This window comes from Psittacula echo (genome assembly GCF_963264785.1).
Source record: "Psittacula echo genome assembly, chromosome: 2".
NCBI lineage: Eukaryota > Metazoa > Chordata > Aves > Psittaciformes > Psittacidae > Psittacula > Psittacula echo.
In genome coordinates this window covers 40,819,787-40,847,756 of record NC_137737.1, presented here as the reverse complement: position 1 = coordinate 40,847,756, position 27,970 = coordinate 40,819,787, and the positions used below count along the sequence as shown (strand labels likewise).

The 27,970-nt window shown below is 38.7% G+C and overlaps 2 protein-coding genes across 9 annotated transcripts in view; one reads left to right on the top strand and one right to left on the bottom strand.

The window, feature by feature from the left end:
• Nucleotides 1-27,962, top strand: part of DNAJC1 (DnaJ heat shock protein family (Hsp40) member C1) — a 114,413-nt gene extending 86,451 nt beyond the window's left edge. Inside the window, exons 9-13 of one of the 2 annotated variants that reach the window (XM_080639539.1) lie at nucleotides 10,694-10,813; nucleotides 25,016-25,064; nucleotides 25,548-26,020; nucleotides 27,300-27,338; nucleotides 27,781-27,962. In XM_080639539.1, coding sequence (XP_080495665.1) covers nucleotides 10,694-10,813; nucleotides 25,016-25,064; nucleotides 25,548-26,020; nucleotides 27,300-27,338; nucleotides 27,781-27,786 — 687 coding nt within the window. In that variant the 3' untranslated portion in view covers nucleotides 27,787-27,962. Of the gene's footprint in view, nucleotides 1-10,693; nucleotides 10,814-25,015; nucleotides 25,065-25,547; nucleotides 26,021-27,299; nucleotides 27,516-27,780 lie in introns of those variants that run through there. The other variant, XM_080639538.1, reaches the window with a different exon arrangement.
• Nucleotides 161-27,970, bottom strand: part of MLLT10 (MLLT10 histone lysine methyltransferase DOT1L cofactor) — a 164,779-nt gene continuing 136,969 nt past the window's right edge. For 3 of the 7 annotated variants that reach the window (XR_013958936.1, XR_013958938.1, XR_013958939.1), the window contains exons 23-28: nucleotides 27,517-27,667; nucleotides 25,900-26,006; nucleotides 15,684-15,812; nucleotides 14,545-14,676; nucleotides 7,370-7,440; nucleotides 161-3,657 (exon numbers count right to left, since the gene is read on the bottom strand). The gene's annotated coding sequence lies outside the window, so the exon portion shown is untranslated. Of the gene's footprint in view, nucleotides 3,658-7,369; nucleotides 7,441-10,085; nucleotides 10,141-14,544; nucleotides 14,677-15,683; nucleotides 15,813-21,206; nucleotides 21,231-25,899; nucleotides 26,007-27,516; nucleotides 27,668-27,970 lie in introns of those variants that run through there. The other 4 variants (XR_013958937.1, XR_013958941.1, XR_013958940.1 and 1 more) reach the window with 4 other exon arrangements.

The following is a 27,970-nucleotide window of genomic DNA, read 5'->3' as shown; positions in this document are numbered from 1 at the left end:
TAATCAATTACTGTCACAGAGGAAACAGACTCAACTTGGAGAAAAGTAATTTATTGCCAGTTAAAATAAAGTTGAATGGTGGGAAGCAAAGACAAAACCTAGAACACTTTCCTCCTACTCCCCTTGAAGTTGAAGGCTCCACTTCACTCCGTCTTTCCCAATTCTTCTACCTCTTTCCTGCCCCTAGTGGCATGGAAGGCATGGAGTATGGGGGGTTTGGTCAGTCTCTGATAGTTCCTTACTGCCACTCCTTTCTTCTCAAACTTTTCCTTGCTCCAGTGTGGGTCCTCCACAGGCTGCAGTTCTTCAAGATAAACCTGCTCCAGTATGGGTCCTCCATGGGTTGTGGTTCCTTCAGGGCATATCAATCTGCTTCATTGTGGGATCCTCCACAAGCTACAGTGTGGATGTCTGCTCTAGCATGGTCTCCTCCATGGGCTGCAGGGGAATCTCTGCTGTGGTGCTCCCCCTCCTCTCTGACTTTGGTGTCTGCAGGGCTGTTTCTCACACTTTCCCTCCCTACTCACACTGCTGTGCAGCATTTTGCCCTTCTTAAATACGCTTCCCCAGAGGAACCAGCTTGGCTGATAGGCTTAGCTGTCTCCTGCAGTGGGTCTGTTGGAGCTGGCTGTGACCCACACAGGGCAGCTTCTCCCCTACTTCCAGAGAGGCCACCCTGGCTACCAAAATGTTGCCCACAAACACCTGATAAATTTCTCACTTTGCCTCTCATGTTCCTAAATATTTTTGCAATAAAATCCTGAAGTGGTATCATGCTTTTTGCCTCCCCTGTTTTTCCAGGTGCTGTGGCTTTAACCAGATGACCGTTCATATCAGTGATTAGTCATTAACAAGGCATTATTTTAGAGTGATTTCAGCTCTTTTGAGGGGAAAATATTTTTATTAAACTGATTTAGAGATGCTTTTTAAGGTGTTCTTGTTCTGCAAATCTGAAAATTACTGCTCAGAATTGCCTTCCCCTAAAGATTCTTTATGAAGAACCTGAGTACTTTCACAGAAAAAAAATATTATAAACTGCTCTTGGCTCTGAATTCTCAAAGTAGGAATAATGAATAAGAAAGGGGAGGAAAGGTCAGATCTGAACAGCTTTTTGTAATTTGGAGATTTACATGAAAAAAGGAAGAAAATAGACACAAAGAAAATCTGTAGAAATTACTCAGGGATTGGAAATGATATCTACTGATACTTGGAGAGTGACCTTTTAACTTAGCAGGTGCCTTCATGGGAGAAAATAATTGTTATTAAAGGGCCATTTGGTCTGGGAGGAAGACACAAAAGGGCCAGTGGCTAGAAGTGAAAGCCAAAGGCATTGGAATCAATGCTGTATAATGGCAATCATCTTGAGAATATAGCTCATCCAGTGCTTCATGTTTAAGTCGCTGTTTGCCACCTTTTCTGTTTGGTGCCTGATTACTACTGTCTTTTGAGTATCTGCAACTTTCTGAATGTAGTCATAACTTTAAATGACTTCCTGCTTCATGTAGCTCGTTCTTAACTTGCTCTATATTCACTTCTCACCCTCCTCCCCTGCTCTTTGTCAGTCTGTCACGACACAAACTTTTCAGTCTTAAGGTGTGGTTTATTATAAGTCAAGGAATAGCCTGGCAGCACCATGTAGTTCTGCACAAGGTGGTGGTGAAAGACTCTTATTATTCACTCAGGCTTCCTGCTTAGGTTAAATAAGCAATATATATAGGTACATACAGATGCACAATTTAGGAATCAGGAAGCTGAATAATTCCTTTTCAACCTGTGAAACGTATTTGTTAATAAAGATTTTAGTTGATGTTTCTGAATAGGTGGCAACTGGTTTTGCTTTCCCAAAAACGTAGGGGAGATGTTTTATTGACATTATACAGTTACGGACTTATTTGCATTTTGGTTTCTAATATGCTTATACTGTCAAAGAAAGATCTTTTTTTTTTTTTGTTTTGGGATTTTTTTGTAGTGTTTGTAAATCATCTGTTGACATGCATTTAGGAGGGATTAACAGTCTGCTTGAAGTTTAAAAAAAGTTAAAATTGTGAGTAATCGGTATGGTAGCCAGTGGAAGAATCTCAAATATACTCATTTTACTGGAATTAGGTTATTCTTGTCTCAAACTAGAAAGTGAAGATAGCTCCTTAATTGGAGAGAAAAAGCTGCAGAAAGGGAAAGGCTTATGCAAAAGAGCATGAGATTTGCAAGTCAAATGTAAATCCAAAATAAGGTAAGCCCAAGACCAAATAATTATTACTTTTTTGTAAGAAAACAGACGAAAGAGCACTGCCAAGGATTTTGTTGAAGTAGTGGATGATCAAAATATCAAGCAGTTTCAAGAAGATGCTAGGGCTAAAAGTCCTTTTCACTCATGTTTACTGCAAAGGAGTTTAAGGAGTTTTGCCATCATGTATTGAATGTAAGTGGAGAAGGGAGTGGTTTAGATTGAAGCATTCATCTGAAGTTGATAAATAAAAAATTGCTTGGAATGATGGTCTTCACCATTAGTTGAACCTAAATCAATTTAATACTGCTGTTAATATTTTAGCAATTACTTAAATGAGCCTTGAAATGAGAGATGGAAATAGTACACCAGGTTTTGAGCTTCACTGAGAGTTCTGGCAAGTGCGGGCTGGTTAACATGAATTCCATACTGGGTTAGTTTTTGAAATTACTAAATGAATGATACTGTTAGATGCACCGATTTTAAAATAATAGTAAAAAGGGTGAATTTAAAGAAAAGTTACGACGCCTTATTAGAGCGTTGCAGTGAACTTGGGTTTTATAAAGCTTTTGGCAGGATCTGTCAGCAAGACTTCTTCAAGAGACAAAGTAATGATAAGATGAAAGGGAAAGTCCTTAGAGTAGTGCTTAGTTAAAGAACAGGAAACAGATACATTTTTGTTATTGCAAAATGTCGTTAGAGGGGTTTCATATATATCTGCAAGGATCTGTTCAGTACTGGAAATGGTCTACAGTGTGGTGAATTGCAAGGGGTGATGCAGAATTATTCGGGGCAGCACTAATTGAAATGTCTGTGAAATCTTCATTCTGAAATAGGCGAGGTCTAGAAAAATCTCTTTTGAGGAGTTCTGTGTTTTCCTACAGACTGTCCTACTGCAGAAAAATTTTCAGCTGTGTTTGTAATTAAAGAAACCACGCTGCTTACTGGTGGAGATTTGGGCTTGGTTATTTTTTTTGTGGGGGGATTGGTGGTGTTTGGGTTTTGTTTTGTTCTTCCATCTGTATTATATACAGAGCTGTACAGCAGGGCGGAAATATATTGGACTGAAATGGAAAAGCAGCAGAGTATGCTGAGAAGTGAGAAACTGCATGTGTGTAGAAAGCCAGCTTATGATGTTGATTAAGAGCAAAAATGGGATGAGGAGAGCAAACAACTTCATCCTTGGCTTTGTAACAGAAATGGATTTAACTTCATGCTTAGGAAAATGCTGATCCAGGTTGAGGGCAGCTGCAAGGGAAGGAATTCCTCAGTTGTGAAACATTTGCTGCTGCATGTGGCAGAAGACTTGATGCTGAAGTAGATGAAACTTCATGCTTCTGTTCTTAGGTTCTTACTCTTCCTCTAAGAGCTGTTGTCTACTTATATTATGTATATTGTTTAGTATTTCAGTGCTTTTAATGCTGAAGGCATTCCTGTGTAAGGAACAGTATAAACAAAAATTATTATGGTTAGATTATTATCTTGACAAGCTTATAATGGAAGATAATTAGTTGTATCTTCATACTTACATGTAGTTGCTTTGAAAAAAATCTAAAATTAATCTCTAATGTTCTTTTAGAGCTATGTAATATATTGTTGATTAAATTATTTAAGTTACTGGGGCCATAGGATATACAACCAAGAGTTCAAAGCAAATTCAAGGATTAAATAATTCAATTAACTGTTTTATTTTCTTGGGTACCTGAGGACTGAAAAGGAAAATATGTCATTCTATTTATTAAGTTGTCAGTGGAATTCAGGGGCCTTTACAGTCGCATACTTCTCTTTGGGGACAATTATCCAAAACTGAAATAAAGAATATAATTAGTAAGCACCAGGTAAATGACTTGCATGGGGTCCTGAAAATGCTCTTCTGTAAAGTCAAGTCTGCCTTAAACCCTCTGGGCTTCATAGGAGGATTAACAAATAGGCAGGGAGAAGGTTATCTGATTGATAAAGTCTGCTTGGTTTTCCAGAAGGGTTTAACAAGGCTTTTAAGCTCATAAGGAAATAAACCAGTCATGGGGTAAGAGGAAGGATAAATTTCCCAGATAAATAATTAGTTAAAGATGGGAAATGGAGGCAGGAACAGCTCTTTTCAGTAGAGCAAGGTTAGCAGTGAACTTCAGCTGAGTTTCTGCTGGGAATTGTGATGTTTAGTGTATTCATACAGTATAACAAAAATTATAACATGGTAAAAAAGTTAGCGTTAAGGTGAGTTTATCAATGATAGTATAATTTGGAATAGCGAAGGCGAGAACTGACCCTGAAGAACTGCAGAGTGATCTTAAGAATTTGACTGCTTGGGCAGTAAACTGGCAGAAAAATTTCCCAGCATTTAAATACAAAGTGATGCAAATGTTGATACAATGAATGATTGTCCTATCTTCATGAACAAGATGATGAGCTCTGAGCTGTCCTTGAGGAGTGAGATGTTAGGAGTTACCAGTGCTGGCTTCATTGAAAACATTGGCTCATCCCAAAACCCAATGCAAATGTTATAAATTGCTAAGAAAGGAACAGAGAGCAACCCAGAAGAATTCCACTGTATAAATGTATGATTAATCCTGCTATGTGCAGTTTCGTATCTTATTTCAAAGAGGTTGGTTATAATGGAATTGCAGGTGGTTGAGGAAAAGGCATGATAGGCAGTATTATGCATAAAATGGCTTTTACATGGGACACCACCTGAGTGGATTAGGGCTGTAGCCAGGAACAGACAGTTCACGAGGGAATACTATAGAGAGCTAATTTGAACAAAGTTGTAAGTGACATGAGAGTCAGTAGAAGTAGACTGTTTGCCAGTTCTTCACTCAAAGCCAAGAGCTAGGTCTCAGCAAAGCTAGCAGGAACTAGGCTCAGAACAGACAAAATAAGCTGGTTCCTTTTATAATGGGTAGCAAATGTGTGCAACTCCTTCAGAAGATGATGCTGCAAATACAGAAATCTTACATAGTTTTGTGGAGACTGGAAAAAACATTGAGAGACAGATTCACTGGGAGTTAGTAAATAGGTAAAATAGCCTAGAGAAATTTCTTGAGCAGAAACCAGTTGGAGTCTGGGAAAATACTAGGATAAAATGTAGGAGACTTATATGCTTGCCTGCCTTTTACTTGGTATCTGCATATGGTTCCTGTTTTTTCAGAGCAGAGTAGGACTGGAAAGGATGAATGATAAACATAATCTTTTTTGTTATCACAAAGTATATAGTAAAGTTTTCTACGGCTGCACTCTCTGAACGCAAATAATGAGCTTACTGGCCTACCTTGACCATTGCTCTGAAACAGTATAGCTGTCTTTGTTTTTGTTGGCTCACTTAATAAAAACGATACTCATGGAAGTTGGATTAGAGCAAGAGCTTTGAAGGACCAAAGGATTATATGAACATGTGGCTCTGAATATGACTTCGGATCATTAATACCCTTTAGCAGATCTTTAGAGCTTCACAAGAGATCTTTAGAACTGCAGTAGATCATTAGGGTTCAGCAGCAGCGAGGTGTGTATTAGACTTGATAAAGCAAGACTGGCTTCAGACTTCTTACAGATAAAGCAAAAAATTGTAAGAATATAGAATATTATAAGAAAAATAAGACATTATGGGAAAGAAATCAAATAATGAAAACTTTTACATTCTATTTTTCCAGTAACTGGATAGAAACACCGCTTTCTTGTTAGTTAAATGTTTCCTGATTTGCAAAACTGTCTGGGATTTTACTAGGACCCTTGCTCTACAAATGTTTGTACAGATACTTTTAAATAGATGCTGCCTCATGATTTATTTGCAAGATTGTGGACGAGACATGCTCAGATCAGTAAATCACCAAAATTAGATGAAGCAGAGTCCTAGCCAGACTGAAAACATTAGCCAAACTTCTATACAACAGTGGTTTCAATTGAATCTACAGTATATTGATGACAGGAAAAAAATGGTCCAAACTTAAAATTTAATCTAAAAAAAAAAAAAAAAAGTAATTATCTCATACTGTCGAATCAACATAAATAAAAGTTTCTTCATGAACTCTCAAACACTAGCCACTTCCCAATTTTATCAATAAGAGAGTGTATGGTTTTATACTTATTAATGTTAACATGTCTAAACAGGTCAGACTGTTTTCTCAAAGCATTTTATTGTCTAAAACATCTTCTTTTAATGTAATTGAAAATAGAGTTGCTCATATTTAAAGGAAAAAATTCCAAGAGTGTAAAACACTGTTGTGCTGGAATAGGTGGTACAAAACTGCAAAGTGCAGATTGACGTGTAACAGTGATGCCACACAATGAACCACATTCATATTTCTTTTCTACAGAAGGTGCATAGTGTTTGAATGAACTAATCCTTCAATATTGGCAGCTATGTATAATAAATAATAATCCTCTAACATGGTTTATGGGAATGCGATGAATTTTTTATATCTACACTTGTAGCTTATTTTCATTTTAAAGACTGTAGACCATAACTCTGTACTTTTAATTTTGTATTCAGGATGGGGAGTTAATCCCAGAATGAGGCTTCTTTGATGCAAAATCTGAATGCTTGTGTAGTAACAACAGCTGTCCCCTCACCATGTGGTGTCTTCCATTGCTTTACTGTAGGGATGAATTTTGGCCCAGTGTTTCAGTAATATTGGACACACATGGTTTTAGGTGACAAAGCAGTATGTTTATGCATTCATTTGACTCTCACAGTTACAGTTGGCTACAGATTAGAACAGAGAGAATACATTCACACCATGACCACCCTCGTAGCTGCTTGTAGTAGTTGGATCACAGTAGGCACTGTTGCATCTAAAGACACAATTAACTGTTGCTGAGGAATTGCAAATTCACAAAAGCTTTTACAGCTTTGCAGTTAAGAGTGGATTTTCTAAAAGCTTTTTCAAAGATTTTCCAAGTTCATAAATGTTTTAAGATCTTCACATTCTAAAATTATCATCAGCTTAAAATAAGATTAACAAATTGATATTTTAATGTAGCTGATGAATTCTTGTGCTGTGCATTAGCTACACATCCACAGAATGATTGTAATCTTCTCTGTTATTTAGGAACATAACCTTATGAGGTTTGTTATATTTACAAATTGTTGGTAAAGTTGTAAGCACGTAGGAAAATCAAAGGTTACCGAAAAAGCCTGAAAATAAAACTTACCAGAAAGCTTCCGATGTCTGCATATCACTGAAAAGATCATCTTGATTTCCGTGTGTAATTGCTTAGATATGCTTTGGTTATGGTAAGAAAGAATAGCTGTGAATTGACTTCTTAAAAAATAAGAGAAAGAAAGAAAGAAACACCTCCCCCTACCCCCAAAACCACCACCAACAAATGCCTACAAAAATTTTAATAAAAATTAGATACAAAATTATAGTAAACTGCATATTAAGGCTATTTTTGAGGTGTGAAATCTGATTACTTTTTAAAGAAAAGACTGCTAAAATTTTGGGGTAATTTAAATTCCAGTGATGAAAATTGTTCTAACTAGAACGTTAAATACCCCAAATCTTCCCTTCTAAAAATTTCTTAGAAATATTTTAGTATAAAGTCTAAATACAGATATAACAAATATATGAAGTAAATTTCATTTTTAATACAATGCAAGTAATAATGTGATTGTGCAATGTGGAGACTTTCTATGTATCTATCATTTCTTCTGTAGGCCAGGGTGCAATTGTATGATAATGCATATATTGTATGTGTGATATCTCTCATGTACACACACATTATTTAAGCATCTTGCATTTGAATCATCATAGATAATTTGTTTTATACTTGTATTATAAACTATCCGAATATGAATGTCTGAGGCTTTCAGCATTGAATAAAGGACTACATGGATCCAAACTAGGACGACTGATGAAATCCTTGCTACTATTGGCTATTATTTACTGTCTTTTAAGTGGCAGGTTGTATTTATGCCAATTTATCTGCTTCAGGGAACACTCTTGATAGCAGAACAAAGTGAATAAAAGTAGTTTGCTTTGCAAATGAATGCAAATGGTGGAGCCTTTCGGGAAGCCCTTTAACAAGAGCGATGCACTTTGATTATGAGTGAAGCTGCCATTTGGACATGGTGAAAAGAGCACGCTTGAACCATTGATTGGGGGAGACAGTAAAAAGTCAGGAAGGGCCCCGTTAAGCTTGCAGTGCGGCAGGCGGATGTCAGTGTGGTTAGAGCACAGTGGGAGAATGACAGGCAGGATTAGTGTCAGGGAGAAGCTTTGCTGTAGTTGTGGAGATGGTCCCTGGGGTCACTCACCTCTGACTGTTGTTCTGTCCTGATGGCTCTGTAATGCAAACCACTTGATACGTGCCTGTTCATTATCGGAAATGGTGATTAGAAGTGGTATGTCGTAAAGAATTTCTTAAAAATAAATAAAATGGCAAACTACTGATGGTAACAAGGATTCGGCTCTGCGGTCGCTGGCAAAGATGCTGCAAATGTCAAAGATGGTTACTGTGTGTTGCCTGCTGAGGCAAGTGTGATTTGATGCCTTAAACTGTTCTAATTGTGGGTTCCTTGCTTTGTTCACTTTTATATGGCCGTTATGAAGACAGTTATTTATAACAGATTATGTTGTGTCTTCTGGTTATGGGGTGGTACAAGCATCCAGTTTGGTTTTGTGGCATAACTGTGCTTCTGTGGGGAAGGGGTGTTGTTTAATTGTCTGAATGGAATATTAGAATCAACAGATTTCATTCCTGAATCATCACAGAATGCTAAAAACACAGGACAGAAAGCTAAAACAACTGTTCTATTTAGAGGCTTTTTGAAACATAAAAATGAGGGTATTTTCTTTGTTTTTGCTGGAAAAAAATCTTACATGTACAGTTAACTCAGTATCTAAAATTTTGCATCTTAAACTGTGATGATTTAATCATAGAATTGTTTAGGTTGGAAAAGACCCTAAGGTCATTGAGTCCAACCATTACTCTAGCACTGCCGAGGCCACCACTAACCCATATCCCTAAGCACCACATCTACATGTCTTTTAAATACCTCCAGAATGGTGACTTCATCACTGCCCTGTGCAGCCTTTTCCAATGCTTGACAACAGTTGTCAGTCAGCACCCCAGGCCCTTTTCCTCTGGGCAGCTTTCCAGCCACTCTTCCCCAAGCCTATAGTGCTGCATCGGTTTGTTGTGACCCAAGAGCAGGACCCAGCACTAAACCTTGTGGAACCTCATACACTGTCCTCGGCCCATTGATCAGCCTGTCCAGATCCCTCTGCAGAGCCTTCCTGCCCTCCAGCAGATCAACACTCCCACCCAACTTGGTGTTGCTGCAAACTTACTGAGGGTGCACTTGATCCCCTCATCCATATCACTGATAAAGATATTAACCAGAACTGGCCCCATAACTGAGCTCTGGGGAACACCACTTGTGACCAGTCACAACTAGATGAGATGCCATTCACCACCGCTCTTTGAGCTCCCATCCCCTAAGCACGTCACCTTGTCATAGGAGATCAGGTTGGTCAAGCAGGACCTGTCTTTCATAAGCCCATGCTGACTGGGCCCAATTGCCTGGTTGTCCTGTACATGCCAGGGGGTGGCAGTCAGGATGTTCTGCTCCATAACCTTCCCCAGCACCAAGGTCAGGCTGACAGGCCTGTAGTTCCCTGGGTCCTCCTTCTGGCCCATCTTGTAGATGGGGGTCACATTTGCTAACCTCTGGTCAACTGGGACCTCCCCAGTTACCCAGCACTGCTGAGAAATGATGGAAACTGGCCCTGTGAGCACTTCTGCCAGCTCCCTTGGTCTTCTTGGGTGCGTGGATCCCATCCACCTCCAAAGACTTGTGTGTGTCTAAGAGGTGTAGCAGGTTGCTGACCATTTCCCCTTGGATTATGGCAGCTTCATTCTGCTCCTTGTCACTGTCTTCCTTCTCAGGGGGATGGGTACCTGGGGGACAGCTGGTCTTACTGTAAAGTTTGAAGCAAAGAAAGCATTAAGTGCCTTATCCTTTTCCTCATCCTTTGTCACATCCCACCATCCAATAAAGGATGGCGATTCTCCTTAGCCCTCCTTTTGTTGCTAATATGTTAAATGAAATATTTTTTTATTGTCTTTTATGGCAGTAGCCAGATTAATTTATAGTTGGGCTTTAGCCCTTCCAATTTTCTCCCTGCAAAACCCCATAATCTTTAATAAAAGTGTTATTGCTTTTTATTTTTGCTGTGTTTTATATTATGTACACTGTATAAATGTTGGTAGAAATTAAATGTGTTAGTCTATGTAATATACAAAATGCATTTTTTTGAATGTTAAGGATTTTTAATATCTTACTGTTAGTCTGTTGGCTTTATGCATTTTTGGCAACAGCACAAGAAGACGGTACCCAGATACTTGGAGCTATTGGTTACTTTTATTACATGATTTGATGAATTCATTTGAAGATTATTTTTTTCACTATATTACCTCACACAAATATGTCCAATATCCCAGTGTAATGAATGTTTTACAAATGTTTTACAGGCACCTGAATGGACAGAGGAGGACCTCAGCCAGCTGACAAGAAGTATGGTTAAGTTCCCAGGGGGGACTCCAGGTCGATGGGAAAAGATTGCTCATGAATTGGGTCGATCAGTGGCAGATGTGAGTTCACTCAGATTTGCATTGTATAGAAAGTGACAAACCAGAACAAGACCCGCAGTGTAGAAGGCAGACGTATATGGGGGCCGACATTGTCTTTTGAGAGAGGCTGCAGTTGTTTTAGGACCTGGAAGTGAACCATTAACTGACTATGCAAGAAGCAGATGTGAGCCAGTCTCTCCCTCCACAATTAACAGCTGTAACTGATCAGCTGGATGGGGGATTCTGGTGCTTACAGACTTGAGCTACTGTAACCCAATAACAGAAAAACAATGCGCTTCAGGTTTTGTAGCAACTTCCTTTCACTGAGCGAATGTTTGTGTGACTTGGTTAAAAATTACATTTCTGTTTCAAGCCAGTCCTTAAAAAATGTAGATGAGCTAATGGTGTTTAGACAGGTGGTTTCCATTAATTAAACTGAAATATTTTTACAAACTTTAAAACAAGTTATACATATGATACTATTTCAGGCCCTTTTCCTGGATTATAGCATGGTTAATAATGTTGTGTAAAATGATTAACAGCCTTGTTAATTCATATTTTATAGTATTGTACCAGATATCAAAGAAAGCTTGTACTTAAGGATTTTAAGTGTTATGATCCTAAAACCCTTAGGGGCTAGGCTGTAAAAGACTTTTCCTTTTCAAGCAATAGATCACTAGAACATGATGTAGTGTCTGCTGAGGACCATTTGAAAGCCCTTTCAGCTGACCCTATTTTATAGGCTCTTTAGGGGTTAATGAGAATAATGTTTAAATCTGTTGATATACATTTTGAGATTAGATGTTCTTTATTTATTATATTTCAGGAATTATCTTAAATAATGGGAAACAAAGCCTCTGGCTGGAGTGAAATGTAACCCATTATAGCCACCTGGGCAATTTATGTATGTCTTAAGTGGTTTATTTACCCCTATTGGTATCATCACCAAAAGACACTTTAGAGGTTATTTTTAAAGATTTAATGCATCTATACAGTTTGGATACATACCAAAAAACAAGCCATTTGCATTCTTATCATTTTAGAACAGCGTACATTATTTGCAAGTAAGTGGGTGTAAGCAAGAACTTACTAACCTGTTATGCAAATGAAATTCTGCTTTTTTTTTTGTTTATCCTGTTTAGTGTTGTTTGTTTTACTCTTTGCAGTATTCATACTACTGCAGTGCTTTATTAAAAAGGTGCTACATTTTGCTAAGCAGATATTAACAGCAAAAATATTTCACATGGCTTGGTAGCATGCTGTGTACATGGGAAAGATGTGAGATTGCTTTGGAGAAACTGATTAATTTGCTTGATACTGACAACACAGACATGTGGAATGGTTCCACATATACCGATCACAAAACTAAAACTGTCTTAAATTGTCTTTTGCACCCATTTTCTGCTTTATTCCTTGATGCAGGTGTAAAAACATTCTTTATTAAGAAACCTTTGCATAATATATTTGGCCACCGTACTTGCACACATCCAGTACTGGCAAGAAGGAGAGAAGTCTTGAGCAACATGTTTTGAGTTTTTTTCAGTGAATTGGAAACAGAAATGAAAGGGGTATGTTCTAAGAGCTGTCATTTCCTGTATGAAAAAAAGGAGTTTCCAGGGTTTTTTCTGTGGAGAAAGGTCTGAGTGTAATGCTTTTTACTTCCATTGACCTCCCACTATGTGATTAATGTAAGTGTTCTCCACACAAGTTTTTATTTCTCTAAAAATTTCCAACTGCTGATAGTGCTGGATCAGCTTTCCTGACACAGACTAGTTATTAGAGTTCTGCTACTTTTGCAGTGAATAGGTTGTAAGAGGAAACACAAACAAAAGCATCCTGGCACCTTCTCTGGATCTCAGAGATGTGGAAACTGGGAACTACCTCAGATATATCCATTCAGCTGTTGAAAAGATGTACAGCTTATCCTTTATATTGTTGAGGATGACATAGAATAGTCATCTAAATTTACAGCAAGGGTTCTTACTTTGCTTGGGCATCACTATAGTTGAATAAGAAACATTACACTGAAGCTGCAGAAAAATCTGGTTTTGTTAAACTTTGTGCACAGAAAAAGAGGTGCTTGCATGTGCAGGCATCATTTCCTTCCCGAACAACTGTTCCCTGATTCACTGGCAGAGGTGCAGGGAGATAAGTTGTGGTGTACAGGGTGCTGATTTGAAATAACTTATGTAGCAGAGTTTGGGAGTCCCTTCCACACAGCTAATGCAACTTTAGTCAAGCCAGAGAGAGTTTGACGGGTGTATTATCTGGCAAATGCACTAGATCTTAAAAAAAGAAAAAGGGCAAATTTGAATTTGTTTTTTCCAACATTTTCTGTGACACAGGAAACACTTTTTAAAAACTTCAGACCACCTTCTGCTTGTTTCTTTTCCTGTTAAGTATTGAGCAGTAAGGCTTGGTTTTCCTTTCACAGTTGAGAGAACTGTAGTAGGAAGGATATAGTAGGAAGGATTGGCAAGGTACAGTGTGCTTGTTTCTATGTGATTTTAAGCATTAAAACCCTTTTTAGTAGTAGATTAGCTAAATAGGTGTTAATGAAAACATTCAAAGTAATCCAGTCCAAAATGATCTTTCCATTGTTGCTTCTGTCTCAAAGCTTTCTTCCTCACCAAAAAAGGTAAGAAAAATATTTTGTTACTTTTTAAAGAATAAGCTGAAACCATTCATATAGACCAGAAGAGCATCAGTGAAATTCACTCTTTGTAACCACCCCAAAGAAACTCCATTTTAAATTGCCTTAAACCCCTTTTTTTAAAAAAGTAAACTCCTACATCAAACTGTATTTGTTTCCAGTGGCAGGTTTTTTAAGCAGCATGAAGTGACTTGAGGGGAGTGTTGTTGGCTTTTGTTAACTTTTCGGCTTCATGGTGTTGTTTTAACTTAGTTTTGTGGATTTATTTCTTTTGGAGGGATTTTTTAATATATTTTTTTCTCCTGCCATCAAGTTAATGAGGTTTGGAACAGTGTGAAGCAAAGGGATTCATTAGAATGCTTGTAGCTTTAATACTGCTTTTTCACATACAAAGAAATCCGAAGTTTGTGTGTCAGACTCATTGAGATATTTGTTTGGGTTGGAACAAATCCTTGATTTGCTAGAACATGGCTTTGATACCCCAGAATCTGGTGAGCACATGTAAATCTTACATAGCTAAGAGGAACTATTAGCGCTTAGCTAAGAAAAAACTACTGGAAGATGAGTAGAATTCAGAAGTGTCAGGACAAATTGGAAAAATAAGATGCAAAAAATAGGATGTAGTTAAACAGACAATACATGCAAGGACACCCAGCAAGATGGCGATGAGGTTCACAAATGAAAGATGCCATACAACTGATTAGAGGTAGCTGTTAAAAAGCAGGAAGAATGTGGGTATTAGCAGAGATAATGAGCTAGATACAGGTCAACAAATAGCTAGTTGTGAAAAAGGCAAGCATCTTACTGAGAATATACAAATAGGAGGATGGTAAACCTGCGTCTACATCCTTAGTTTGCCTGTAGCTTTCAGTATTGCACCTAAAACAGTGGTTCAATACAGAGAGTCCAGATGAGAATAAAAGAAAATAATAGGTCTCTAAAGTGCTACCCTACAGGGAAAGACTGTGAAGGAGTTCATGTTGTTGAACTGAAAGAAACTGTGTAGTAAGGATGAAAATACTCATCTACGTGGGAAGAAAACCGTAAAGAGAAAGGGGCTTGTGCACTGTAATTATTTTACAGGGTAAGAAGTAATTACCTCAGATTTTATCACAGGCTGCAGAGTTAGACATTGAGGGGCAAAGAATTACAATGGAGACGCTGTATCAGTGGAATAAGCTGCTGTAGAGTCTCTGTATTTGCAGGCCTTTAGAACAGGTTACACAAACATCTGCAAGAAACAACGTCAGTGTAGTGATTCTGCCTGAGGTTAGGTCCTTCTCATATGGTCTATGATTAGACTAGCAAATGCAAGCTATCTAGGAGGAAGGGGGAAGGAAACAAAACCTTCCGTACAATTGGAAGCATGTGTGAACTCATTCTAAAAAATGTAAAATTAAAGCCAGATAGTCACTGCAGTTGGTTTAGTATACCTTAGCTTGACTGTTCTGAAATCCAGTCATTCCTAACAAAGTGCTCTTTCAGATTTTGTTTTCTACTACTACTCAAATTGGGATTTTGTATAAGTTTGTTAATTGTCATTTCCCAAAATACTGCAGAAATAAGGATTACTCTAAGGCCGTTATATGGGTATGTCTGCCAGATTCCCAGTCCAGACAGGTACATCCATACAGTGTGCTGCAGGCCACTGGGAAACTGCCAGCCAAAATCCAACAATAAACTGCTATGTCCATGCTGTAGTGCCCCTGAGCTCATTCAGCTCTACTGTTTCTATTTATGCTGCCTCATGTGATACCAGCATAAATATCTTTGCAACATACTCCTGTGCTTTTCAGCTCGGAGCTAGGTTAAGCTTGCAACTATGGTGCAGGCGTACTGTGAGAAGGCTTATTACTTTTAATTTTTGTCATGTTAAATATAGGATATGTTTATCTTGTCTCTCTCCTGGAAGACATCTTTTAACAGCCAATGAATAATCAACCCAAAATAGATGAGGTTAAGTTGTGCTCATTTTATCAGTATGTTTAATTATTTAAATTGCTAATTGTCATTTTAATATGTGCATATGGGGAATTTAGCAATCTCTTCCCATAAAGATGATTTTCAACCGGCTTGCTCTAATGAAATCTTATTGCTTTCACAACTGAAAGCTTCTACAGCTTTTAAAGTAATTTTTATTGCAATTGGCTGGTGTTATAAATTAGATTTTTCAAGTATTTTGATTATGAAGGGGAAATGGAGTTCAGTTAACTCTAATCAGGATTGCTGTCTGCTGACCTGGTTACCTGTACCACTGCTGTCTGTCATCCTCTAAACATCTGTTCTTTGACCCATTTTCCTTGCTGAATTTCTTGCTCCAGGGTTAGTTCTCATTCCTCTCCTCCAATACTTCAGGAAATAATTGACCTTTTAAAACAAAATTTAAAAGTTATGTTTGAATTTCCTAAGCAGTGTGGACACCCTATAACATAGTATAAATAATGAATGGAGTGGAGTTTCAAGTCTACTGTTCTGCAAAAATTACATAGTTCGATTTGACAAATGCTAAGCCTTACGAAGATTTGTAATGGTGATTGTCAGCTTTTGCTGAAATCAGAAATTGAGAAGAAGCACTTAGATGTGCAATTCAAGAAGTGTATTGTACTGGACAGTACCTACCTTTATAGATAAAAAGTTAAGAAAATATTTGCTGAAAGGCATAAATGAATTTCAGGAACTACAAAGGATGTTCGAATTGTAAAAATAACAGAGGAAGTAAAAGCTGTCTGGCATGCCAAACAGACTTTAATGTGATTATTAGATACAGGTTCTTTAAATTAAAGGCAAAGAAATCTCAGGTTTCATACTTGTGAAGTCATATCATTCACTTGTCTTACAGGATTTAAACTGATTCTGTTTGCTCTTGCAGTCACTAATCTCATGCATTTGTGTTGCAAAAACAGACTGATTGGGATTTGCTGCCTGTATAGAAAAACACTAAGGTAGACAGCAAAACAATAGACAGGTGGCTATATTTGAGCAGACTTTATGAATCATCATGAAACCTGAAAGCAAAAGGTTTGTGTGGGTGCTTATTTTGTGGTGTCTCTTTTATGTCCAGGCAACAGTTTCAGCCTTTAGGTCTCACTGCATGAGTTCAGTCTCACTGTTCTTCATATCCCTATTTTTGACAAATGCAAGCTCATTACCTTGCCAGTAAGAAAACATCTATATGAGAAGTGATCCATACGTAAAAGTTCATGAATTTATGAGCTTTTTGCTTCTGGAGATTGTTTTCCTGAGTCTGTTCTACATTTCATTTTGTATACTGTGTCTGTGTTAACTCAGTTACTGTACAATCCAGTCGTGGATATTCTGAAATATGCACCCTTAGCAACTTGCATGTATTTATGTAATCAATAGTTCTTCCAGTTGCTTATTGAAGTATAAAGACCTGCCTTTGGATTGAGGTCCAGAAGAGGTCATGAATATCTCAGATGGGATTTAGATCTCGTGCAGGTCATGTAGAATCCCTCATTCTGAGAGTGAGTTCTTCAAAACACCTGTCTAATCCCACACACTAAAATGTCTCTGTTGATACTTGGAGAGGAGGAAAAGGTGGTTGCTGTATACAGTTCCCTCATGTACGAAGTTTTCCTCGGTGCAGTCCTGCAGTTGCCCCTATGGGTTTTGCAGACCCAAATGCAAAAATTGATTCATTTTAAGCGAGAAGAGCATTCTTCTCACTTAAAGGAGAAAGTTTTTTACAGAAGGTAGCAGGCACCAAATTGATGCTGCAACTTTTTAGAGTCGCTGGAATTAATGTCCCACATACATCCTCATGAGCTGGGTTTGAATTCCACTGCAGAATTCAAATCACCTGACTCTCAGGAAGGGCAATGCATTTTGCATCAACAGTCACGAAATCAGATGTCCAAGAAGTTGTTGCATTTGAGCCAAGCCCTTCTCTTATGTGAGGACCCATAGTAGTGAGCTAAGGATTCTCAAACATGGATTTCAACAGACGAAAAAAAAAGGATGTTATGAAGTCTCCCAACATCCTGACTGTTCCAGCTACTGAGTTGTTCTTTCTGTGTCCTGAAAGAAGGAGCAATTCTGCTGCTGCTGCTTTAAATTAGCTGTTTGGGTATTTGGGCACTTAAACTGGAGACCTGCTAGTGGTCCTCATGTGGAGATTTAGACCAAGTTTGCCTTTTTTGCAAGCCACCCCTTAAACTGCCTCATAATTAAGCTCACAGTTTTTTGGGGATTTCTGAGGATGTAGCTACCCCTTCTCCATCTTCTGTGGCACAGTTCGGAGCGTCAAAATCCATACCCGTAAGAAAACTGTACTGTTGCGGTCTGCTATTAGTTGGTCTAAGCAAATTCAGTTAAATTCCTAATGTTTCTTAGTTCTTTCAAGAATAAAAGCATATTGTCCTTAAAATACTCGCTTGCTGTGTTAGCACTAAATTCAACATGTAATTTAAACAGCGGATAAAGACTAGTTATGCTACATACTTTGGGGAAAGTTGGTAACAATCTACTAAGCAAACTGTTATAAGCAGTGCCAAAACAAAGCTGTGTCTTCTGATTTGAAACATCTCATTTCAAGAGGCCTAGTAAGTTGAGGTCTAAGCAAATTATGATACTTGTGAAAATGGAGAATTACTTGGCTTGATGCTTCAAGTATTTGAAGTTTCACCAATCTGTTAGTACTGGAAGACAATTTTAGCAGCCCTTTTAGTGTATGGAAGGGAGGGCAGTTTATAAAGCAGCAAATTTTGAGTCTGTCACGTGAAAATAAAGGAAAGGGTCATTATTGTTGTCTGACTTAGGTTAAGCAGTTCTTGATACAACTGTGGTTGCTATGAAAAAGTTATTTAGATCTATACTGGAAGAACAACTCAGTGCTGCAGGTAGTGTTTTGGTTTGAAGTGGAGAACTTCAAATCTGGCAATTTATTCTGTGCTGTTCTGGAAGGTTTGGTTTGCAAAAACCTACTGCTTTGACATAGCTAGGAAGGCATGAAAATCCTGCTGTGTTTGGCTTTCCTTTTATGAGAAAGACATGATTATAACTCAAGTTTGCCTCAGAGATTCAAGAAACTCCTCATTGTTCATAGTAGCCTCAACTACTCACAGGCTGTCTCCATGTCATTTTTTCCATAATTCCACAGATCTTGGTATTTTTGCACAACATAACTGGACAGAGAGCATGCAGGAAGATAACAACAGGGTGAACAGAGCACTGCTGCTGGGACTGGCAAATTTCTGACAGTTGATGCTGAGAAACTGTGGCAGCTTTAGTAAATATTTAGAGAACTGCTCAGGAAGATGCTAATAATAGTAAACAATGCTATCAGGACCTCCAGTTTTCAGTAGCACAATAACATGTCATCCTTCCTTGCAAGAAGGAATTGCAAAAGTACAAACCCCTTGGGTTCTGACAACATTCTGAGAAAATAATGTGGGGTTTGTAGAAGACAAACAACCCGTGTCACTTGGCTTCCCAAATGTGACATCCTTGCTTCTGTAGTTATCTGGTGCAACCCTAACCAAAGTAGTATCCTATCAAGAGAAGGAAGGTAGATTGTTGCCAACAGAAGATTGCCAGGAGGCAGGCAGAGGCTTCAAACCCCTGCTGGCGTGTGCCCTGTAAAGCTGGGCTGGTCAGCGTGTTGGAGGGGTCAGCTGAAGTGATGGGCTGGTGGCTGATGCTGTGTAAATAGTGAATTGCTCTTCATCTTCTGCAAAAGGGCTGTTTTTCTGGCATCAGTAGGATCACTGTATCTCTCTTTACAGGGTTTTCCCTCTAGGTCTCTCACAGTTCTGTGCTTTTTTTATGCCGGCCTTCCCTGCAGGATGAAAAGCAGCTTCTCATGCATGTGATAGCGAAATTTCCTTTTGCCTGTGCTACCGGGTCTTTTAAGATGACTCTGGATAATACTTCTTTTAATCCTGTGCACCTCTGAAGCATTGATTGTCCCATCTGAAAGAGTTGGCAGGTGTGCAGGGTAATGAGACTTAATATCTGGATGATCATGATGAGGAATGTTTTTACTGCTAGGTGTCTTGTTGAGTAGCAACTAGTCTAGTAATCTGGACTAATTGTCAGCAGTCCAGGAGGAAACCAGCTGTCTGGCTTTCATCACATAAATCATCCCTCTAATCCCCCTTGCTTTCAGTAAAATCTTTTTGTGGCTGAAGAGCTATTGAAACTGAATTCAGAAGGGAGTCCTCAGAAGCAAACTGTTCCTGCAGCTTCTTTCTGTAGGTCCATAGTAAGATGGTTTGATTTCTACTTCAGCAATTTGACTGCTTGCATCCAACCTTTTTCTTTCTTTTTTTTTGGTCATCTTTATATGTCGAAGAAAATCTGTTCCCCTGTGCATGTGATTGACTTATTTGTGACTTCTGTTTTCCCTGAGGGACTACAGGGTTATTTGAGCAGAGAAACAGCAACATTTAAAGTTGATTCATTTAGAATAATGCACTGTGTCTGTTCAGCACTACAGATACTTGCAGGAATATGAGATCTGCCTTCTTCTGTTCTTCTGTTTTAAATCAATTTCACAGTCTTGATCCTTATTATTTAAGGTGTCCCCAGACCCAGGATTTCATAAGGGCTGGCTAATACTCTGATGAAAGCTCTTGTCAATAACAGCAGGCTTTTAGCACAATTTCTCGCAGTCGTAGAATCATAGAATGGTTTGGGTTGGAAAGGACCTTAAGATCATCTAGTTCCAACCCCCCTGCCATGGACAGGTACACCTCACACTAAACCATGTCACTCAAGACTCCATCCAGTCTGGCCTTGAACACTGCCAGGGAGGGAGCATTCATAACTTCCTTGGGCAACCCATTCCAGTGCCTCACCACACTCACAGTAAAGAATTTCTTCTTTATATCTAACCTGAACTTCAACCATCTCCAAATCCAGGGTAGCCAGTTTTCCCACTAGCTTCTGGAGAGAGCCCACATTATCCCTAGTCTGTGTTTTGTTTGCTGCATACCTATAGAAGCCTTTCCTGTTATGTTTGATATCCCTGGTCAGACTCAAGTCTAACTGGACCTTAGCTTTCCTGAACTGATCCTTAGCTTCCCGGACAGTGTCCTTGTATTCTTCTCAGGCCGCCTGTCCTCACTTCCACCTTCTATAAGCTTCCTTTTTCCATCTGAGTTTTCTCAGCATGATAATACTCATTATTTAATATACAGGAAAACTGTGGTTTTTTAAAGCTTTATGCAAGAACAATCAGTAGTAATAACCGGACGAGTAATTCTACAACTGCTTCATGCTTTGAATAACAGTATTGCCAAGTACATTATCTGTTACCTAATGAAAAAGTGGTAATACAAGTAAGTTATGATAAGAAATTGAGTAGAGAAAGCAATGGAGTAGCTTCTGTTGTATAACTTAGTGATTTATTTTGTTGAAGTCACTGTTAAGAACTAGCTGGTAGGTAACACTACTCACCACTGGAGAGGAAACTTAAACTGATATTAAGGATGTCAGAAAGTATGGAGGAACTGGCAACAGAAGAGTCTGCAAATCTGAGTGGCAAGAGAAATGGTTAATCTCAAACAGATCAAATTGAAATACAATTTCTTATGTTCCATAGGTTGGATTCCTAATAATGCTTTGTAGTTTAATACTGACGTGCTATGATTCTTGCCCTGTGTCAGCCTCTTTAACAGCAATGACAGTTGAAGCTGATGGACAAATAAATCTCAAGTCTAAATAAGCGATACCTGTACTTGAATTGCAAAGAGCTGGAGTAAACATGAACCATGCAGAGCACATGGAAAAGGACTTGCAAAATCATCTGTATGGAGAGGAAATCTGACAAAAGAAAAAAGGAGAGACAATAATAGACAAGTAGTCTTCTCAGTAAGTAACCTGTGAATGATGATAGTAAAGCTGTAAGAAGCTTGGTGAATTGTCAAAGTTAATATCAACTGAAGGTGCTTTCAGTGTTTGAAATTGAAGGTTTTCAATATCTAAACCATACAGTTTTTATTTCCAGCTTACCTGGTGAATGTTCAAATTGAAAGTCCGTCAAAATAGATATCCTAATGCCTTCAAAAGAGACAGTCTTGGAAATATTAGATGTGACAAATGGAATAACTTCCTACAAATGCTACATCTGGGTTCACCAAGTTATTAATGGCTGAAATTATCCAAAATAAGATAACCTGTGGCAAGAGTGTTACTTCTGAAGTTTTTGCATGTATGGGGAAATGGAAGTGCCATTAGGATCTAGGAATAAACAAAAATCTTTCACTGTTCTAGTGCAGAGGGCTGGTTTAGATTCTAATTCAATTAGATGTAATATGCAGCAAAATATGTATCTATTGTGGGCTACCTACACTAACCTAATTTGGGAACATCTGTCTTGTAAAGGAAACTTGAATCCAGCGTATTGATTCACACTCCTTCCAACGCAACATTCATGTTGTGTGTCCAGTCTCAGTTTGAAAGATAAAATGGTAATTGCCAACCTTCAAAAATGTCAGAGGTTCAACACAGAGAAAACTGAACAATGCCACTGAGGTAGCAGCTCGGTCAGTTTGCCTGTCTTTGCCTTTGCTTGCAATTTATTCTGCTCTGTTTTGTTCAGGGAATCTTCTGTCTTTTTCCTGACTTCTTGGACTTACGAGTAGGCTGTAGATCTTGGAAAGAACTTCTTAAAAATAGCACAATGGTTTAGAAACTGTTTTCTGGAATACATGAACATAGATAATGCCTTCTCATATTCACAATGAATCCACTGCATCATTGCAGTAAGCATTAAAGGATCAGCTACGTGTTTGCGTGAAAAGATCTCCTCTTTTCAAAATGGTCTATTATAATCCAGTTTATATAAGTTAATTTCTATTTAAGAGATGCATAGCAGGGCACCACTAAGGATCCATTCTGCTCAGCAGTCAAGAATGGGTTCCCTTCCACCAAGCCTTGTAAAAGCAGTGGCCCTACAGAGACACTCTGCTGAAAATGAAAATGGAACACAGACTTTTTAATTCGGATTATTGTAGGCTATAAACTCTTCAAGGAAGGCAGTTACCATTAACAGATCACCTGTTTCAAAGAGGATCCATCCTGTTGTTTCAAAATCAGGATCATGCAGATCACAGACTGTTAGTGACACTTAAAATGATCTGTTCGTATTAGTATTCTGATATTTCTCTTTAACAATTGAAAGTTTATCATACTGCAGCAGTTGAAACTGGAGGTTTCTATGCCAGATGTTTACCCCTGGATAAAGATTTTGGTTAATTAGAGTTGGATTTCTTTTGTTCACAGAGTTTGCATTTAAACTTAATCATCCCAGAAAATGAGGCTTAATTTGTAAGGAAAATAGACCACTTTGCCTTGTTAAGTCTTGCCATCATTTTGTTAAGGAGATCCAGCACTTGCCTGTTTTGAGAGCAAAGTACTGCAATTTCATGGACAGAAAGGTGGATAGGAGGAACCAGGCAGACTTAAGCAGATGGTACCACAGTATTTTAACTATTGAAGTACTCACTCATGAATCTTGTCGTAGGACAAAACCCCTGAATCTTTGTATTTTCTCCTTCCAGCAAATAGCCGTACAACCCCCTGCTCTACGTAGAAGGTAATTGTCAGTGTAAATATTAGTTAGCTAAATGAGCAGAGGTCTGTGCTGTGGCTGTGAAGGCCTGACTGATTCATATGGTGGGTAAATATGATTCCACATGGAGGAGTTTCTGACTTTGTAGATGTTGTATTTTTTTTTTGATTTTCCTCTGGGCAGCAGACTGCCTCAAACTAAATGGATGTTAACATCTGAAGCCCCAGGCTCACCTAGCAGGAAACACAAATTACCTGTCTCAGGTAGTATTGTTTCAGATTGTGTGTTGCCTGTAAGTTTTACTTGATATGGGTGGCTCAGACCATTTGATTTTAATTTCTAGCTTTTTCACAAAGACCTCATATTGAAAAAACTGAAATCAAAATCAGGTCTTCATAAAACATTTTCAGGAATTAAAAAGTATATTTCTTTGAGTTCTAATTTTAAGATGCTGGTATGTGGTACTTGAATTTTGGACTCTAGATCCTTTGAAGAAACAGGCTTATAAAAGGTGGAAGCAAGGACAGGCGGCCTGGGAAGAATACAGGAATGTCGTCCGGGAAGCTAGGGACCAGGTTAGGAAAGCTAAGGCTCAGTTAGAATTATAGGGATGTTAAAGATGACAGGAAGGGATTCTATAGGTACATTTCAAATAAAACACAGACTAGGGACAAGGTGGGACCTCTCCGGAAGCTCTCGGGAGACCTGGCTACCCTGGATTTGGAGAAGGCTGAGGTTCTTAATGACTTCTTTGCCTTGGTCTTCACTGGCAAATGCTCTGACCACAACATCCAAGTCTTGGAAGGCAGACACAGGGACTATGAGAATGAAGACCTTAGGCCCACTGTAGGAGAGGATCTGGTTTGGAAGCATCCTAAGAACCTGAACGTGCACAAGTCCATGGGACCTGATGACATCCATCTGGGGGTCCTGAAGGAGCTGGTGAATGAAGTTGCTAAGCCACTGGCCATCATATTTGAAAAATCATGGCAGTCAGGTGAAGTTCCCGACCTGGGTAACGGGTTCAAACTTAAACAGGGGAAGTTTAGATTGGATATAAGAAAGAAGTTCTTCTACTGTGAGGGTGGTGAGGCACGGGAATGGGTTGCCCAGGGAAGTTGTGAATGCTCCATCCCTGGTGGTGTTCAAGGCCAGGTTGGATGAGGCCTTGGGTGGCATGGTTTAGTGTGAGGTGTCCCTGCCCATGGCAGGGGGGTTGGAACTAGATGATCTTAAGGTCCTTTCCAACCCTAACTATTCTGTGATTCTATGATTTGATGTAACGCAGATGCTAAGTGATTAAAAGGATCTTAATTTTAAATGCAGCCTGATTTGTTATCTGCACTGAGGTCTAGAAATCTGGAACGGGGAAGTGTCCCATTCTGAGTGGGGAGAAAACCTGTTTTCTTACTTGAGTTAAAACTAAAATGCTAAATCTGGTGTTACTTTTCTCCCAGGACACAGATTTTGGTGTACATGGAGGGGTGGAAGCATCAGCTCTTCATCCTTCAGGTTCTCAGTAATAAACTTCTTTCACTGAAATATCAGGATTTGGGAGGTGTCTTTGCTGGTTTTGGCAGTTAAACTGTTACACGTTATTTTGGGACCAAATTTATGTCCATTAGTGTGCTTCATAACCCAGATCTGTGTGGGTTCTTTTGTTCTTTTGTTCAGTATTGAGAAACTAATAGAAGATAACTCATTTGTTTCCTTTTCCCGTATCTTCTTGTGGTATTTTTAGGTTAGAAAATTAGGGTTTAACAATCAACTGTGATGTATAATGGTGGTAGTAATAGAAATGTGTAGCTTGCATCATTTTAGTAAGCAAGGAATGTTTTTTAGAAAGGACAAAGTGTAGAAAGTTACTTTTGGCAATTTGGGAACCATGTATGAACCAGGCCAGCAGAAGAACATCAGTGTCACCATCTTTAACATATGTTCAATGTTGGTGTTTTGCAGTGAAATGCTAATGACTTCTTCAATAGCCCACATAATGTAATTTTTAATAGTCCCTTTTTTTGTTGTTTTCATGCAGGTTACCATGAAAGCCAAACAGCTGAAGGATTCTGTTGCATATACACCAGGTGTGTGCTGCTAGATCCTCAGTGATGCTTATAAAAAACCCTGTGTTTGGATTAGAACTGTGCAAATGCAGTGCTTTTGTACATTCCAGGGTATGCTTTCCTTGGGGACTTTTGCCCCCTTGCCTTACTTTGAGCAAAGCAAAGAGCTGATGCTTATTCTGAGGGAATGTTTCCTTTTAGCTACATCCTCCTGGGCTTTCTTACTCAGTTTATTTTGGGTTTTGTTCATTTGTTCGGGCTGTTATCTTTCTTTGTATCAGTGTGGTAATTTATTAGTACTTCACATATACCAGATAAGTTCAGAATTGGCAAAGTTCATTGCTTCGTAACAAGTATTTTGATTTCTCAATAAGCATTTTCCTTAAGCTCTTAATCCAGAAGAGCTTTTTCTCCTCTCTGCACTATTCCCAGTATTTACTATTTGAGCATTTCCCTGCTTGTTTGTGATTTATTTATCTACAAGTGTAACAATACTTGCAACAGGTATCATTAGGCTCTCCGAGCTTAAAACGCTGGCCCAGAACTCCAAGAATGTCAAAGTCAACATGAATTTGCCAGACCACATAATCACCCAGCGAGAAAGAGAGGAGGAAGAGGAGGAGGAGGAAGGGAACTACAGTCATATCCCAGAGCAGACAGATGTCCAGATGGATCAAAAGGAGACCAGTGCAAGTGAAACTAGACACCGCAAACGAAAAGTTGTCAAAGCATCTGAAATGACTGTGCCAGCAACAAAAGAGGTACCAGAAGAGAAGGGTAGGGGAAGGCGCCAGAAGGATTTTGATAACGCCGAGGAGAGTGATGATGACAGTAGAAGAAGAGAGAAAAGCCGTACCCCAGAAGAACTGTGGACTCAAAATCAACAGAAACTCCTTGAAATGGCCTTGCAGCAGTATCCAAAGGGAACATCGGACCGCTGGGATAAAATAGCAAAGTGTGTTCCTGGAAAAAACAAGGTACACTTGGCTTTGTTTGAACTGTAGCATAAATAGAGGGGAAACGTGGTTTTGACCAATTTACGATTACCTTAAGAACTTAGGCTCTGTGCAGAAAGGTGAGGTCTCAACTTAGCCTAGCAGTCCAGACAATCAACCTAAGAAGCATTACTGGCATGTTTGTTGCTTTTATTTAAAATACATTTTCAGTTAATTCAGTTTGTTTGATCTATTACAGAAGATGTTGAAATACCTCCTGTTCCATTTAAAGTACCTCCCTCTCATCTGCCTTTCAGGTCTTCAGTTGCAGGACAAATTAGATTTTAGAACAAATTTTGATTCAAACTTAGTAACCAAACGTTGGTGAGCTGCTTTGCTTACACTTTTACAGTACGTTTCTCAACCCAACTCAATGAACAAACAAAATAAGCAATCTGCAAGTGTTAAATGCTGAATAATCTAATTTCCTTTTTGTAAGTATAATCTTTTTCAAATAGCATTGTCACTGATATAGTTGGTCTATGCTAGATGTCATAGTAGTTGTGATAGTGTAGTGTGCTTGCTTGAGGCATTGTAGCTGCAGAAAATCTCCATTTTATTTGTGCTCAACACAGTGTGAGAGCAGTAAACATGAAAGGAACTGGAGTGTTTCCCTGGCTCTGAAGCTGTTCAATAGTATCTGGCATCGGTAGCTGCTATGTTAGTGCCCATTAAGGCTTGTCCAAACCAACCTGCAGGATCACTTATGCCAGAAGAACTGTTCTGAAATAGATATTAAAATGCAACTGTTTCATAATTGCCTTTACAATCATTGTCAAGAAGTACAAGGCAACTATTTTCTTGGGTTTGTGTGCTCTGTAAAGAGATAAAATATCTGTAAAAACCATAAATTTAGATGTGTATTAAAAATATTTTAAAAGTAAGAACATAAGGGTGATAAGGCACTGGCACAGGTTGCCCAGAGAAGTTGTGTCTGCCCCATTCCTGGCAGTGTTCAAGGCCAGGTTGGATGGGGCTTTGAGCAACCTGGTCTAGTGGAAGGATTTGGAACTAGATGAGCTTTAAGTCCCTTCCATCCCAAAACATTCTATGATTCTGTGATAAATTGCAAGTTCATTTTTTCTAATCCACTCTTTGCTAGGTGTAGATTACCCTTCTCAAATTCAATGCACAACTTTAAACCAAACAAAACCCCAAAACAAACCTCAGGAACCCCAGAACCTAGCTCTTCTAGCATGTATAGCATTAAAGGAATCATAAAATATCAAACGCCTATTAACAGTTTTGTTTTTCCTTTTAGGAGGAGTGCACAGCAAGATACAAGCTGCTTGTTGAACTGGTACAAAAGAAAAAAATGGCTAAAAGCTGAATGTTCTGAGCAGAAGAGATGTAGCTCATCTTTGTCAACATGGGGTTTTAAATCTCATGTGCAGGAAACTGCATCTTTGTACCTCAGTATTTCTATACGTCATGTGCCTTAGTAAAAGAGAGTATTAATAAATCTTATGCCATCTTACCTGGTTTGTGTGTTGAAGAACGAAGGTGTATTTTTGTGTTGGAGAGCTGCTTATGCGGATGGGTGATAACAATGCCTTAAAAATTAGTGGTCCTTCAGGAAAATCCGCACTGGTAATTGCAGACTGGATCGGGTGGGTTTACAGCCAGTGACTGTGCAGAATATAAAGCATTTGTATGTGTTTTGAAGAGAGAATTGATCAGAAACTGTTCAGCAGCATAAGAAGAATTGAACTCGGCACTCAATACATTTTTCTTTCTTGCAGCTATAAATCCAAGACCATGTGCTTATAAGCATGTCTGTGCTCCATGAAGTGGCCAGTCATCCTAACTGGATGTTTTGAAAGTAGCATTATTTCTCATCTTAACTTCCATGGACATTTATATGCACCTGCAGTAGAACATCTTTTTTACCAGCCCTGCAGCCTAATCCACGAAGATATTTGACAGCGCTGT